We start from the raw sequence: 17,621 nt of genomic DNA on the forward strand, positions 1-17,621 counted from the left end.
CACGTTAATTCAGCTGATGTAGAAGCAGCCAAAGCAAGATTCTCATGCAAGATTTAAAGTGAACACTTAAATGTCTCAAAAAACAGTCGCTTTTCCCCAGGATCCCATTATAGTAAATTATTAGTTTCACATTAAGAATAAATACTTTCATAGATTATTACATTTCAAAATCATGTTTTTGTATCAGGAGCTAAAGTTCCTTGAACGTTAAAGTCTTTATTTCTACCTACAAGCAATGACAGTTGTTATTTTTCCCTTCAACATTAAATATCAAATGATTTCTTGAAAAAAGTGAGCCATTCTTATACCTACAAAACATTAAATTTAACAAAAACTCAAAGGTTTGATGCAACTGCCAGAAGTTTAATCATTTATTTAAATATAATTGCAGGAACAAATACTAACAAAAACCTAAGTGGATCTTTTAGCGCTTCTCAGCAATTAAAGTACAGGCTCAGTAAGTTTATAAATACTTATACACTGAACTCTGTTGCTACAGAAGGCCCCCCAACTTGTGTGTGTACATTGTGTGTATGAGAGAGAGAGAGAGAGAGAGAGAGAGAGAGAGAAGATAGTTGATGGGGGAGGGGCAGAAGAGGGAGAATGAGTAAAAGCCAAAAGATCCTCAAAAGATAAAAAGAATCAGGCACATTTATAGAGTGATATATACTAGAAACATCCTGGGCTGGAGTGGTGACATAAATATTTTCAACATTAGCAAGAATAACTACTTCTAAAATCTACAGTGTAAATATTTAATTTAAAAAGCCTGCAAAATTAATTTTAAATTTACAGCAGAAAACAGACTTCAATGCCAATCTCATTAATACTGTATTCTTGGCCTAACTTCCAAATGGCTTCATTCAGTAACAGATTCCTTTTTGACACTGATGCTCCATTTACTGAATCCTGAGACAGCCATTCCTTTTATTAACCAATTACTTAGAATGACCCTTTCTGACAGGAGCCTGTCAGTGTGTTGCTTTGAAAGAGAGTGATGTGGTGTTAAAGTCTAGCCTTGACCTCTCCTACCCTCCCTCTTTGTTACCTCCATACACTTATTGATGGTAACTCATATGTTTTTTAATTTGCTTCAGTTATTATTGGTAAACTGAAATATCAGATAATAGCATACTCCCAAATCTGGAAGCCTTCACAGTTCTCTCAATCAAGTCTCACTATGGTGATTACTACTGAAGACTAATCCAGAAAAACCACTGCAATAGCTTGTTCTAAAATTAAGACTTTCCTGACCAAAGAACTATATCTGCAATTATTATAAATCAGTAAATGTGTTTTCGAGGCTGGTTCTTATACAGAAATGTATAAATTCAAGGTAGAGAAGGCCACAGAAAAAAGACTTTCCATTAGCTAAAGAAAGCTAAAATTTCTCCTTATAGGTATATGTTATTAAAATAAATATTAGGGTACCTGATCAAATCGTTTATGTTTTAGAGTCAAAGTCACCCCTAGAGCAGTGTTTCTTTATTTCATTCTTTTAGGAAAAACCTGTCCTCTCTCTTTAGCTTCATCTCAGTCTTCCTCCCCGTCCCCAAATGTTTTTAGTTCATCTTAGAGAAACCAAATAATTACCAATCCTGAGGCAAAGATGTCCTGGGAGAGTTTCCTACTCTAAACATTAAAGGATGATGCTTTGCAGGAAGTATCTTTACACAAATCCTTCCAAATTTCCCCTGGATCCTCATGAAAGATATTATCCTAAGTCAAATCAATACCATTTTCCTTCACTTCTTGGAGACGATGAAGGTAGTGAAGACGAGCAGTGCTATAGTCCTCATGTTATCAACAAGTTCAGAAAGTAGAAAACCAGACTTTTGTATGAGAAAGTTTGTTTGAGGAGTGGTTGTGGATTAAAGGAACACAAAAGTGGAAGTAGAATAATTAGAAGACTGATGTGGTCTGACATACAGCAGGCACCCTCACGCCTGTGGATGAATAAATGTCAAAGATAATACAACTTCTAAGATGCCTCTTTCTCTAGAAGGGAGGTATCTTCTACAAGAATTTTGAGATCTATTACTCATTTGCCCCATTTTATCTTTATTTATTCCCCTACTATTTTGTAAAACTTGCTTTACAATTTCTGTTCACTTTTTAAAAAGACTCCTTTTAATCGAACATATGTTAATAGCTAGAATGACAAATTACTTGGAACATGTATAAAGTTGATTTTGAGAAGAACTTTTCTTGATAAAATATTAACAAAAATATCAAGCGGCTTATGGGTTGAAGTTATACAAATTTAATGCATAATCTGACATTCACTTCAGCTATTTCACAAAAAGTTTACAGATGCCAAGTATATTTATTAAATAGACTTGGAGAACTCACAAATGAGTTATTTAGTCAAATGAAAATGTTTTCCTTTTTTTATTATCTTCAACAGAGTTTCCTATTTTAGCAACATGGATTTTGTTACAGCCAATTTTCTTAAACGAGGGAAAATCATCTGTCCTTAAATCCAGATGTACACTTCTATGAGTACAGAAAAAACAACCAAAAAGGCCCACACTCTTTAAGAAACTCTAGAAAATAGAATATTTCATCTAAAAACCTGTATCATTAACAGAGCTGATAAACCTGTCGTTTTCATAATTTTTCATCTGCATATTTATATGTAAATAAATTCTACAAATACAACTTCATTTCTTTATGATATCTATAACTTCATAAATATTTGATTTTCATTGTTTTTCTGACTGGCTACGTATCATTGTAACAAGTGGTTGTACCATAATTTATTAAATCATTCTCCTGGCACACGATACTTCTGGTACGTAACACTTTTGGAATCATTAAGCTACTGAAAGATGCACATATTTTTATGGTCCTTGGCACATCTTGCCAAACTATTTTTGAAAGGAGTTGAGACACCAGTCTCACATGAAAGTGTCAGCTTGGTGAATCACCAACGTTCTCCCTTGCTAATTTAAAAGATGAAAAAGGATAGATCTTATTCTTTTAGTCTGCATTTCTATAATGACCCACAAAGTTTGTTTTTTATCTTTATGTCATCCTTTGGAAACTATTCTTTTCCCACTTGTCTAGGGGAAGCAAGTTGCTTTTGTCAGAATTGCTTCATCGTCTAACATATTATGCTGTACATCATTTCCCCCTTTTTAAATGTTAAATGTATACCTTCTGAATTAAGTCTTTTAGTTTGCAGACCTCTTCACTCAAATCTTCAACATTACTAACCAGTTCTTCACAAACGGAAGTAAAATTCCGGGGAGAAGACCATTCTAGTACTATCTGTGAATATTTTCAAAAGTTACATTTTAAAAAATGGGAAACAACTTTTTACAACTTTGTATCTACAAAAATGATACAGTTTTCTCACTCTTTAAATTATGTAACTGAAAAGCATTTTTTGTTCAGAATAAATTCTGATACCAAAAAGAACTTCGTGATTTTATAAACAGTCAAATCTTAGTTTCCTGAATACATTTACTAAGATTATGTATATATGACTTTATGGAGACTAATATTTAGCAGTAATAATATTTATGGTGAATAAATAAATTCATGAAGATTTTAAGAATGATAGGACTCCTAGATTAGTATTCTATAAAAAATCAGAGGAAAACAAGTGCATTAAAAATTTTTTAAACAAATAGCTAAAACCAAACCACATGAAAAACTCTACAAAAAAGTTTGCTTTTACAGGCCACTTACACTTTCTCTATTTAAATTTTCCTTCATTAAAAAACCTTACATTGATATGGTTTTTAATAACACTCAACACATTGTTTTGTTCCAACCTTCACTTGGGTCTCCTGTCACTTTGTATTTTAAACAACTAAATTCCCTTTAAGAACAAATGTTAAGTTTAATACACAGATCAGTTTAATTTTTGGTCTGACTCATTTTCCTTTTCCTGAGAGCTGGAACACAGAGTTTTTCAATTAATTAAAAATAAAAGATATAGTAAAAGTAATATTAAACAAATTGACCTATTTAGATTTTATGTGACATTGTAGAAGAAAGATACAATTTTACCAGATAACTGTTTATTGAATTGTCATTAACTTATCTGGAATGTTCTTCAGTATTCATACTTTTCTTCACTTAACAACTTTTATAGAATACCTTGTGGGAATTTACAGGCAACTCAGAAATGATATTCTGTACTGCTGTTATTAAATGGCCACACTGTTTGTTTAATTTCAGAAGAAAGTTGAGGAACTCATCACCACTAAATAGAGGAAACAAACAAATAGGAATCACTAATATGAGCAATTTACTTCATTCTACTGGGACAGTTAATGTCTAGCCATAATATTTACTAAATTCTTTAAAAATATTTATAGAATAGCTAATATATATTAACAACTGAAATAGACATTGAGTATAACAAGTCTCAAATCTTGAGGATCTCAAGCTTCAGCATTTGAGGCAGACATGGAATTGTAACATCATTATTCAAAGGGACATATAAAGAAGGAATATAAAAGTGTCAATATTTGAGTATCTATTATGTGAAGGTACTACACTGGTTATTTTACATTTATTATTCTTTTAGCTCCTCCCAATGACTCCTGTAAGGTAGATGTTAACATTAGCTTGTAGCTGAGACATCAAAACTCAGAGATAATGAATGTAGTATAATGGGAATAGATAATTAGTAATGCTTCACAGAGATGATAGATACTTGAATACAAATTTATCAGTCTGAATGAATATAAGGAAAATACATACCTTTCTTGTGATGTATAATTTTCAGGGCCACTGAATATCAACAGGCAAGTTGTAAAAATCACAACTCTATAGTATGCATTCATTACATACCCTGAATGGCTGGCTGCCCACTGCCTACCCCAGAGCTGTATAATATACCTCTTGTTACAATATACTTCTCTTTTCCCTGTGCTATGAGAACAGCAAGTCCCAGTTGGGGCTGTTTATCCAGCCTGTTTTCAGAGTAATAACAAGAAGGAGATCCACTGCAGGTACAGCCATAATATGGGTACTCAAGAAATAAATTTTGTTATAAGTTGTTTAGATTTAGAAGTTATTTGTTACTGAAGCATAACATAGTGTAAGCTGACTAAAACAACAGGCTGTTTTTAAAATGTGAAGTCAAAATAAGGAAAGAGCCCAAATGTACATTGACTAATGAATGGATAAAGAAGATGCGATGTATATCTGTAATGGAATTATTACTCAGCCACCAAAAAGAATGAAATCTTGGGGTGGCCTGGGTGGCTCAGTTGGTTAAGTGTCCGACTCTAGATTTTGGCTCGGATCATGATCTCATGGTGTGTCGGATTGAGCCCCTTGTAGGGTTCTATGTTGACCTTGTGGAGCCTGCTTGGGATTATCTCTCTCCCTCTCTTTCTGACCCTCCCCACTCATGCTGTTTCTCTCAAACTTAAAAAGAATGAGATCTTGCTATTTGTAGCAACATGGACGGAGCTAGAGTGTATTTTTCTAAGTGAAATAAGTCAGAGAAAAAAAGTACCATATGAATTCACTCATATGTGGAATTTAAGAAACAAAATAGATTAACATAGGAGAAGGGAAAAAGAAAAGAGAGGGAAGAAAATCATAAGAGACTCTTAACTACAGAAAACAAACAGGGTTGATGGAGGGGAGGTGGGTTGGGGATGGGCTAAATGGATGATGGCTATTAAGGAGGGCACTTACTATATTGAACACTGGGTGTTTTATGTAAGTGATGAATCACTAAATTCTACTCCTGAAACCAATTATTACACTATATGTTAACTAACTAGAAATTAGTTAGAAATTAGTTAGAAAACTAACTAGAAATATTACACTATATGTTAACTAACTAGAAATTAAATAAAAATTTGAAAAAAAGAATGTGAAGTGTTAGGATAGAATTCACACCTTAAATAAAGGTACTCCAAAACTATGTGCTTATTATAAAATATATGGAAAAATTAAAATTACCACTACTCTTATCACCTAAAGATACTGACTGGTACTATTTTCTTCCAGAATATTTTCTACTAGTATTTTTCATATGCATATATATAACTGGCACTATGCTTCACACTCCATTTAATATTTGTCTCTTAAACTTATTATTTTTCTATGATATTAAATCTCAAAATAATTTTAAGGACAGAATAAGATATGTTAATGCAATGTAATTCAATCATTCCCCAATGTTAAATATTTCAAGTTTCCAATTTTAGAATGTTTAATAAATAATAGATGTGAACAATATATTTTTACATAAAATTCTTTATCTTTTTCTTTTTTGGAGGAGAAATAGTTTTCTTAATGGACATAATTTTGAGATGCTTTTGACAGACTTGAGTAGCACTCAGGTGGGCTTAGAGGAAAGGTCTGGACAGAAACTGTTGAAAATGTCAAGATATGGATGAATGCTTACCACTTCTGTTCAAAATATCTCAAGGTAGTAATGGAATAGTTATTATTTTTAAATTGAATTCTCTAATTCTGCAAACATAAGATTAAGTGTAGAAAAAAAGTAAAAGGACTGTGCATATATGTTCTTGTAACAGACTATCTTAGAAAATTTAACACATAGAAGGAAAGTATCATAAAATAAATCAGTAGCTAGATTGGTGAAGTCACATTACCAGAAGATTATAATCAATCAGTTCAACTTTTCCTGCTGTTAGTTTTCTTATGACTTAATGACTAATTTCTTCTTTAAAGAATGACTTTGAACAAATGGGAAGTAAAACCTTTTTCATAACAGCCTGTAAACACAGTCTGTGATTTAATAACAAGGTCAAATTCCTGGAATATATGTCTGCCAGTTATATTTTTTAAAAAATTCAGCAGTTTTAATAAGTGAACCATTCAGGATTCTGCACATTCTTTAAGTCTATAAATTTCTCAAAGTAAATTCTTAAAGGCAACTCTGCCATCATATAAATAAGTTATATTAAAAATTTTAATTTCCAAGCTAGTCATGTAGAACTTAGAATATTCCTTCATAGACACAATAAATTTAAAAATTAAGAAAATTAACAGAGATTCAAGAAGGTTTGCTGCTTTTAAGTCCTCGCAACTAAAATCCTTTTAAATATTTAAGTGTGTTTAAATATTTAAGAGTTAGAATGTTATTTGGAAACAATGAGGCATTATTTTGAATACAGATCATCTTATTATAAGGAGGCAGATTAAGAGAAACAGAAATAAGTTAATTTTGCAATAAGCTTTTTAAAGAAATCTGGATCATCTAAATTATCCCATGTAAAACCGCTCTAAATTCTAAAATGGTGTGGAAATCTATCATTTTTAATTCATGTTTATTATAGTTGCAATGTTAGTTTTAGATAGGCTACGTTAGTGATGATAGTACTGTACTTGTAAGCATATTTTATAAGATACAGCTTGGATGAACCTCAAGGGAATTAGGATGAGTGAAAAAAGCCAATCACAAAGGATACACATTGTATGATTCCATTTAAGTAACATTCATGAATATCATTATCAAGATGGATAACAAATTATTGGTTGTTAAGGATTGGGGGGATGGGTATGGCTATAAAGGAGTAGTGTGAGGGAGCCTTATGGTAATGGTATGTTAAATGTACTGTTTGTGGCAATGGTTACATAAAGATACACATACAATAAAACTGAATAGACCTATACATGTACACACAAATGAGCACATGTATAACCAGTGAAATGCAAATAAACTATGTGCATTGTACCATATATGTCAGTTTTATGGCTTTAATATTGTACTATAGTTATACAAGATGTTAGCACTGGGTGAGACTGGGTAATGACTGTATGGGACTTCTCTGTACATCTCTTTGCAATTTCCTGTGATTCTATAATGATTTCAAATAAAAAGTTGAACAATTTACTGCCCCAGAAAATATTAATAAAATCAAATACAATTATTTTAAAAATGGATTTTAGATTACTAATATTACTAATAATCAGTGCTTGACAAATTTATAATATTGAAACCAAACTTTATATACTGACAACTTAATTCCTTAAGAGTAGGCTGAAAATGGGGGCTGAGCTACATTAAGAAATGCTTTCTTACTGCCCTATGTGAAAAAATTACTACTTTGAATTTTCAACTTGACACATAATGGTCATACTCAAAGAGAGTAAGAGCTATACTATGAGAAGCATGGCATCTCATATAGTTCATTTAACAAGATGCAATGAAAAAATAAAAGAATGTTTCTAGCTGAGTTAAGAAGATGCATTGTTTTGCTTCTTGGTAAAATGACTTCATAAAAATTGACTTTATAAATGACTTCCCATTTCAGAACACAATAGATGATAAAATGAACTATCCATTTCCTTGGTAAAATGATAATATCAAGTAAAAAGACCCAGAAACTATCAAAATTAAACTTTTTAGTTCTTTTTTTTTAAGAACAGCTCATTCTAAACAATATTAATGTTAAGTTTACCTGATTTCCAACTTTGCCACTTCAGGTAGTTCTCCAAATTTTATCTCTTCTACCTCGAGTTCTTTAAGAGCAGCCAGAATTTTCTGCTGATCTCTATTGGTAATTCCATTCTAAGTAGAAATAATTTTAAGGTGCAACAAGACAGTCATACTTGAGTAATTTAATATCCAAAATTACTGAAAAGTTTTCTCCTTGATTAATTTATATCTTGAAAAAACATACATATTAGAAAAATAAGAAACATACTGAAAAATAGATGGTTTGCTTATAACTGTGACTGACAAGGTTATGTCATTAAGATTTTTATTTAGATATATAGTGACTATAGTCAATGTTTTTTGCAAAACTCTTAAAAACAAATGATCAGATATTAAAATAACCTTTCCAAAACCACCACAGTAAAACAATTTTCCTTCAAAGTATTATTTAAAATATTACCAGTGATTAAAGAAGGATTATGTCTTTTGTCTTCATTCTACCATTGGTGTTAACTAAATTTTCTCTTTTGGGTTTAGCTAAGTAGTATGTTTATTTTGACTTTCTTTTTTTTTTTTTTTTTTTTTTTTTTAAATTTTTTTTTCAACGTTTTTTATTTATTTTTGGGACAGAGAGAGACAGAGCATGAACGGGGGAGGGGCAGAGAGAGAGGGAGACACAGAATCGGAAACAGGCTCCAGGCTCCGAGCCATCAGCCCAGAGCCTGACGCGGGGCTCGAACTCACGGACCGCGAGATCGTGACCTGGCTGAAGTCGGACGCTTAACCGACTGCGCCACCCAGGCGCCCCTTGACTTTCAACAATACTGAAGATTTCAAGTTTCCAACGTGTGTGTGGAGGAAAATCATTACCTTTTAGTATGCTATTTATTAGTATTAAATATCTCTAATATTTTCAATTGTTATTTTCAAAGCTATTTTCAAATTGTTACTTAATAATGTTAGATGGCAAAATAATAGGTCTTGATCTTTTGAGAACCCAGCAAAAGGCAGAATTTCGATGACACATATTCATACTTACATATACAAAAAGCCACCTCTTATTTCTAAGTAACCTCTTTTACAAAACTATTTCAGATTTACAAATGAAGAACCAGTTTTAGTTGAGCTCTCATGATTAATCTGAAGAAAGAAAAACAACTCTAAGTCCTTCAATGTTCTTAAAGCAACTTAATACTGTAACAGAAGATTTTAGATATGGTTATCCATAATCATATGTAATCAAAGAAACTAGTAAAAGATCATTTACGGTCTGTAGCCCCAGAATTTTTAAAATAGAAAATAAAAACATCCACAATTCTTAAAATATGAAAGGTCTGGAGTTTTTGAAACCGATACTAGCCTTTGTAAACTCATCTTTCCTCATGGTCAAAAGATGTCTTAAAGTTATATCCCTTTCCTGTAGAGAAGAAAAAAAACACCACCTTTTAATATAAGTAAAACATTAGAAAGGAAAGTAGGCAAGTGTCATAAATTAGTCATTTATAAATTAGTCAGTTATAGTCAGTCAACTTTCAGTTCTAGAAGGGGATAGAATATGCAGGTATAGAATTGTACTACTGGCTAGATGATGAGTGTCATTAACATGTGTAAATGATTACCTAAAAAAGTACAAACATAACCGGTTTCCCAGATTCAAAGAAAATTATTACAGTTTATATATGCTCACATAAAAAGGAAGGTAGCTCTATAAAATTTCATGGAAGTTATGTTTTATGAATATTTTAAATTTCTAACTGCATCATACTAAACAATCAATAACATTCAGTTTTACTCAGTATATCTCAAATAGGAAGAAGTTTCAAGATTGTACAATGAAGCACAATTCTGAACTACCTAAACAGAATGTGCCCATTCCTAAGGAGAGCCTATTTTAAAAAGTGCTTTACTGCTTCATTCAGCTAAATGGTTAACTGTCAAACCCTATAATGCATACCTAACGTACCATAACTCAAACCCCATAATGCATCCTAAAGTACCTAAAACAGTGCTTGGCATATGATCTAATTTAATATCTATGACAATCCTACACTAGGTATTATTGAAAAAAGAGACTTAAGTCACATATTTCAGTTAAACAATCATTAGAGCAAGAATCTGATACCAGATCTGTTTGACTTAAAATCATGCTTCTAATATTCTATACAGGAAGCAACTCTAAAAACAATCTGCACCAGGCAGTGGTGCCTGGGTGGCTCAGTTGGTTAAGCGTCTGATCAGCTTAGGTCATGATCTCACTGTGAGTTTGAGCCCCACGTTGGGCTCTGTGCTGACAGCTCAGAGCCTGGAACCTGCTTGGGATTCTGTGTCTCCCTCTCTTTCTGCCCCTCCTCTTCTCATGCTCTCTCTCTCTTAAAAATAAATAAACATTAAAAAAAAAAAAACAATCTAAAGGCTTAGATGTACAAGGAGGAGTTCTATGAAGTTTCAGGCAGTGAATAAAAGCTGTTTATTCCAGCCAAATTAAATTTTTTTTAAATTTCTAGAATAATAAATTTTTCAAATGCTTGTAGCCTTAAAATGGGATCTAGTATAAATTATGGAGAAAAGTGTATTTGGCATTTTTATTTAAGCATGCTTAAGCATTAATATTTAGTTAACCAACAAATAAACATACATCTATAATTCTCTGTAGCTTATACAAAATCTTACCTTTAATAAATCTGTCATATGTTCAAGCCCAAGACCATGTAAAAATATTTCCAGGTCTCCAAATGCTGTATACGAACTAGACACATTTATAGCAACGTCAATTTCAGAACGGACTATAAATGCACAATCAATATATATTTATAATATAGATACAGAATAAGAATGAGTAAGAATGTATCTATATGTAATATAGTTGCAAATTTACACACTAGACCTATGTTATATCAGTGGAATAAGGAAGGTTTCTTGAGTGAAGATATAAATTAACAGAGAAAATGACGACAGTAAAATGTAGCTCATCTTTCCTAAGAATGAAATTAGTTGCCAATATGTATATTCCTTGTGGGGTTTCTATACATGAAAATCTCTTTAATTGTAGGAAGTAAAGATTTAATAATTTTAATGTAGGTAAGCACAGAAAAATTTTGTGGCCATGTACTGAACTGTGGTCATAAAAAAGTGTATTTTTAATTTTAGCTTATAAAATCAGAAATCTGCTAAAAAGAATTAGAAAGCAAGATGTAGTCTAGTTGAACACTAACAAAAATATAATCTTAGACACTTTTAGAAATAAATTTTGATATTTTAAAATTTTTGATATTTTAAAGTTAGAAATTATTCTCATTACTGTTAGTAGTACACATATATAAAATTTTTCTAAAATTCTGTAGAAAAAAGCATTTAAAATCTAGACATTTCTCAGTGATATTTAAAAATTGATTGTAATCGTGTAAAATATCCTATTTTAAATGTCATCACATTTACTAAAAGTAATAAAACATACATATGTTTTACTAATTTATAGGTATTTTGTTGAACAAAAACATGCTTTGTTACCTAAATATGTGATCTTTTTCTTTATCAGAATCTGTTGTTAATAGTTTACAAATAGTCTCTTCTTTAGTTAGCTGTTGGAGCTTTCCCTCCAATGGATTTAAAGTTAAAGAAAGAAAATTGAAGATCTGCAAAAAGTTAACAAGCCATTCAAATATACTTAACATTATATATACTATCACTTATACTTAAAATCTAACTTTTTATTAAGTCAGGGTTATGCTACATAACCAACCAGAACACAAAATCAAATCTCACTTTAAGAAACAATTTATGGCTCAAAATAATCTTTGACATTCATAAATTTCTTAATATGTCAAATTCAGTGTCATCTACCTTAAATTTAATAATGCAGTAAACCAAATAAAAATTTTCAAATTTTCAAAGCTTAGAAGAAGCACCACAAATTTCTTTTGAAGTTTCACAGGGCTTTAGTGGTTAGCAATTATTCTAGAATACTTCCGTAAATGTAGACTTGAGTTAGAAAATGATAGGCATGTTTATCAGATTGCTTAAAAAAATAAAGAAAGTTCTTTTCCATGCAGTGAAAGTGGCATGGTCTGATTATATGATAGAACCCTTGGAATGTTACATGCTTTCAAATTCAGAAACTCAGGTCTGGAAGCTCTTGAACTATATAATATATAACTTAGTTTTACACTTGTACTGTATTCACCCTTGCTTAGAAATTATAGCCCTTTGATCCAAAGTTTTAATATTCAGACTAAAACTTCCTATCAATAAAGTGATTTAATGTATGGCAAATATTTATTACTGACTTTAATATGTGAATGACAGTAGATCATCTACTCAACTATGTTATCTCTTTATTAAATACCTTGTCACATGTATAGGAGTAAATTAAATTACTTATTTTTTAAAATGTCTAATATGTACTAATTAAAATTACATGTTCAATAATTACATGTTCAAATTTTGGCATTTTATTAGCTTTCTCAATACACTAATTAATTTCTAAAAATCTGGACCAGTCTGAAATGTTCAATAGTCTACTACAATTTTATTTCTAGGGCCAGAATAAGATTTTATTATTCATTTCTATAGCTTTTAAATTACCACATTATATATGCCTCTTATTTAGTAAACGTGAATACTCTAGGAAAATAAAGTTTACGTTACCTGGCCAGAGGAGAATTACATATGTAAACATTTAATAATAGCCAGATACAGTATTATGACAGTTGTGAGTTCTAAGAAAATAATACAAAAGTTCTAGAAATAATAACATAACATGCCACAGAAAAATTAATATATAGGATACCTCTAGATGTTTATTTCTTTTAGCAATCTCACTCGGTGTCTTTCCATCTTTGGTTTGTAACATTTTATTAGCTCCAAGTTCAAGCAACTTCAAAACTACATTTTTATGACCCTGACGTGCTGCCCATGTTAAAGCCTGTAAGTGGGGGGAAAAGAAGATTGTTTAAAGAGAGGGAGTGTATATGAGACAGAAAGGAAAACTTTTCAACAGTATTTATGGCACAATAAAACAGTGAGCATAGTTAATTAACAGAATGGTGCGATCTCTTCATTTTACAATCTAAAGTAAACATATTTCCAAAGTTGTAACTGCAAAGCAGACTGCCAGTGCTCACAGATTTTACAAATCATATAATATTTTACCCAGTCAAGTGCTTTATAGAATAAAATAATTTATTTGCCAATCACTGAACTGTTTTCTATAAAATAGAATTCTATGTGTATTCTAGAACCCAGGCTTTGCTGTGTGTTACAGCTTCTTGTGCCAAGGGTGAGGACAAGGAGAATCAGATAGTTCCTTTTTTGTTTCAGCTGTTGCTTTTCTTCACCAAACAGCAATTGTATCCCAGCCCCTCTGTAATTTTTACTTCTTAAAAACTTTTTTGTGCACTACTGATAAGATACCAATGTCTTAGAAAAGGGAACATTGTACAATCAACTCTCACGGTATAACCATTCTCATCCTGGGTATTAACTTCTGCTCCATGGGCAACAAGGAGAGCAACAACTTGAGGGTGACCATCTCGCGCAGCATACATGATTGGAGTCATAAGTCTCCTAACAAGGAGGAAGAAAAGAAACATCTGTGTTAATGCCAACATTAACAGCTACGCAATTTCATTAATTTTACCATACACAATACCAATGTATTGTTTTGAAATCAAAGAAAAGGAAATGAAAGCTTTTAAAAAATCAGGTGATTTAAAAATCCAATCTCCCAGCAAATAAATGTGAAGGAAGAAGACACTTAAAAGTACTGAATGCTTACACAGCACCCTCTAGTGAAGACACGTGTTTTAAAAAAAAAATCACACAAAAAGCCACACTTTCTAATATGAGGTTTCAATAATTTACATATTCATGTAGGAGAGTATCAGAGTACTATGTTTATGCTGGGAATACAGTGATGAAAGACCCAAAAAAGGTCCCTGTCCTCTCAGGATAGCTCATACTTATTAAATACTTATTATATTTTATTTATTACATTTAATAAAAATATAAGTTTAAAACTTTATCTTATTTCGTAATGTAGTCTGTTATGATTCTATTTTAGTATAAGCCTGAAAGAATTTTACCCTGACTTGGAGGCTTACTCTAGTTAAGAAAGAGATTAGTTTAATAGTTTAGCCAGACTCTCAGACTATTTTCTGGGAGAGCACAGTGGTTTCCCTCTCGTGTATCATTTCTCAAAATAGAGATTCAATCCCTCTCCTCCTGGAAGTTAGTCAGCTTCTTGTTCTATTACAAAGGATACCAGAAAGATTCTATCAGTTCTACTTGGGCTGAACTGTATCATGGTCAGTTTTGAAGGTGGTCTGGGATTCTGGGCTCAATCTTCCTGAATTGGCTCAAATATCTGATTTATATATAAAGAACTTCACAAAAGAACAACAAAGTAAATAATTTCAGAAATCTGTTTTGATCTCCAGGAAGTTCATCTTGGTTATTCACATTACATACACGACCTATAAATAATATTTCTCTATAAGGCTTATTAACATAAGGTATATCCTGAATCTGGTCACTTCCTACTAATGTCTTTGGCACAAAAAGATTCACACATTTCTCTCTTTATTCTATTTCCTAAGATATTACAATTTCAATGTTTTATTGGAAACTGTATGCTAAGGTAGCTGTCAAGCATTGCCTCTTCTATCTTGAATATCTCCTATACACTGGCTTCATTAGACAGGTAATGTTTACAAAGTAAAGAGGGAATTGCCTGGATAACTTAAACAAATAATGAAAACACACACAATAGAACAAAATTATTTGAGTCGACTAATTCAAATTCTCCACTAAGTCTAAATTAAATCTCTTGATGCCTCTCCTCCACCCCACCTTCTCTATTAACAGTCCAAATCTGCTTCCAGTCTTCCCTATTTCACAAAGCTACCATTAACTATATAACTCAGGCCTAAGACTAAGCATCATTCATGACTCTTCTCCATCACTCCATATACAAGTCATCAGCTGGTCCTTCTGGCTCCACCTTCATAATTAATATTCTGAATCTAGCCACTTCTCACCATCTTGTTAGCTACTGTAAGCAGTCTAAGCCATCATCATCTTTCTCTGACCTGTGTTATTGCAATAGCCTCATAATTACTCTCCATGCTTCTGTCTTGGCCCCTTAGAGTTTATTCTCTTTGGAAATGCCCAGTTCTTCCCCTTCCAGGGACCATGCAAGTGCTGTTCCCTCTGCCTTTTCTTAGAACCTCATATTGCATACTTTTTCACCTTATTCAGATCCCCATTAAGAGGCAAAAATCAATAAAATTGACAAACAAAACCAAATTTATCAAGATAAAAAGAAGACACAAATTACCAGTATCATGAATAAGAGAGGTGACATCAATACAGATTCTCCCCATTTTAAAAGTATAATGGAATATTATGAACAAATTTCTGCTAGTAAGACAACTTAGATGAAATGGACAAATTTCTCAACAGATTCAAGCTACCAAAACACACTAAAAAGAACCTAAATAGTCTTATATTCATAAAAAATTAAATTAGTAAATAACCCATTGCCCCCCCCCCCCCCCCCCCCACACACACACAAAGAAAAGAGCAGGTCTAGATGGCTTCACTGGTAAATTTCACCAAACAGTTAATGAAAAAAGTAACACCAATTCTACTCAGACTCTTCCAGCAAACTGAAAAGGAAAGAATACTTCCCAATTCATTCTATTAGCAAGACTTACTCTACTAGCAGGAACCAGAGAGAGACAGTGCAAGGAAAGAAAACTATGTAGACCAATAATCTTCACTGAACATAGATGCAAAAGTCCTCAATGAATTTTGGCAAACAGAATCCAAAAATACATAAAAAGGATAATACATCATAACCAAGTACAGTTATCCTGGGAATGCAAGATTAGTTTAACATCTGACCAAAAAAAGAAAAACCACCATTATCTCAACAAATGCGGAACAAGTACTTCACAAAATCTAACATCTAATAAAATTCTTAGCAATGTTAAGAGTAGAAGAGAACTTCCTCAACTGGAAAACTTTACAGCTAACACCATACTTAATGGTGAAAGAATGAATGCTTTCCTCCTAAGATCAGAAACAAGACAGATGTTTGTTCCCATCACTTCTATTCAACACTGTATTCCAAGCTCTAGCCAATGCAACACAACAAGAAAAACACAGGCATCCAGGTAGAAAAACAAGTAAAATTGTCTTTATTCACAGACAGCAGTCTGAGAACCCTATGGGATCTACCAAAAAAGCACTAAAACTAATAAGTGAATTAGCAAGGTTGCAGGATACAAGATCTAATGGAATATACACAGCATTATTTAAAATTATTATTTCAAGGGGCGCCTGGGTGGCTCAGTCGGTTGGGTGTCTGACTTCAGCTCAGGTCATGATCTCACGGCTGGTGAGTTCAAGCCCCGCGTTGGGCTCTGTACTGACAACTCAGAGCCTGGAGCCTGTTTCAGATTCTGTGTCTCCCTCTCTCTCTGACCCTCCCCGTTCATGCTCTGTCTCCCTCTGTCTCAAAAATAAATAAACGTTAAAATTATTATTTCAATTTGTGAATTCATGATAAGCCATTACTACAGAGAATTTTTAAAATCCACAGGCAGAATAATTTCTAATTTATAAAAATTTAGTTCATATAGTTCAACCCCAATAAAAAACTTACGTGTAAACACCAATTTAGAACACAGAATCATCAAAATTTTGTAACCTCAGCATTAACTGTCTATTAGAGAAACAAAATCATTATGCATGGCTAAGCAGTTATCTCATTCACTGTTCACAACAACCTTATTAAAAAGAAATTATTCTCACTTTAGAGATGAGAAAACAGGTTTAGAAATAAGTAGCTTTTGCTGAAAGATCACTGTTAGTGTGTGACTGAACTAAGATTTTTGTGTTTATTGCCCCCCATCTCCTGAAAATTACTTTTTGCAATCTATCCTGATAAAGAGAAATCTAAAGTTCTCTTTTTCTCATTCTACAATATGGCAAAATTGGAAAACTAAATAAGGTTGGCTAAAATATAATCTGAAGGAAGTGACACTCTGGCAGAATATCCAGAGAAGGTGACATGAAAGTGTTGAGTCGCATTTGCTTGAACCTCATTATTGAAAACTGTAAGTGAATTTTCTGATTTTGTACTGAAATTTGTTCTGAAATTGCACTGAAAATTAAGGTTCTTTGAAATATCAATATCTCTTAGAATCTTGAACCAGCAGAGATTATAATTTTT

The 17,621-nt window shown here is 32.2% G+C and overlaps 1 protein-coding gene across 1 annotated transcript in view; it reads right to left on the bottom strand.

The window, feature by feature from the left end:
- Positions 1-17,621, bottom strand: part of ASZ1 (ankyrin repeat, SAM and basic leucine zipper domain containing 1) — a 57,682-nt gene that overhangs the window by 518 nt on the left and 39,543 nt on the right. Inside the window, exons 5-12 of the mRNA XM_078440178.2 lie at positions 13,837-13,948; positions 13,173-13,307; positions 11,894-12,018; positions 11,057-11,132; positions 9,747-9,803; positions 8,409-8,518; positions 4,111-4,216; positions 3,160-3,273 (exon numbers count right to left, since the gene is read on the bottom strand). Of these exons, the coding sequence (XP_078296304.1) occupies positions 3,160-3,273; positions 4,111-4,216; positions 8,409-8,518; positions 9,747-9,803; positions 11,057-11,132; positions 11,894-12,018; positions 13,173-13,307; positions 13,837-13,948 (835 nt within the window). The remainder of the gene's footprint in view (positions 1-3,159; positions 3,274-4,110; positions 4,217-8,408; positions 8,519-9,746; positions 9,804-11,056; positions 11,133-11,893; positions 12,019-13,172; positions 13,308-13,836; positions 13,949-17,621) is intronic.

Source organism: Panthera onca, chromosome A2 (genome assembly GCF_046562875.1).
Source record: "Panthera onca isolate mPanOnc1 chromosome A2, mPanOnc1 haplotype 2, whole genome shotgun sequence".
NCBI lineage: Eukaryota > Metazoa > Chordata > Mammalia > Carnivora > Felidae > Panthera > Panthera onca.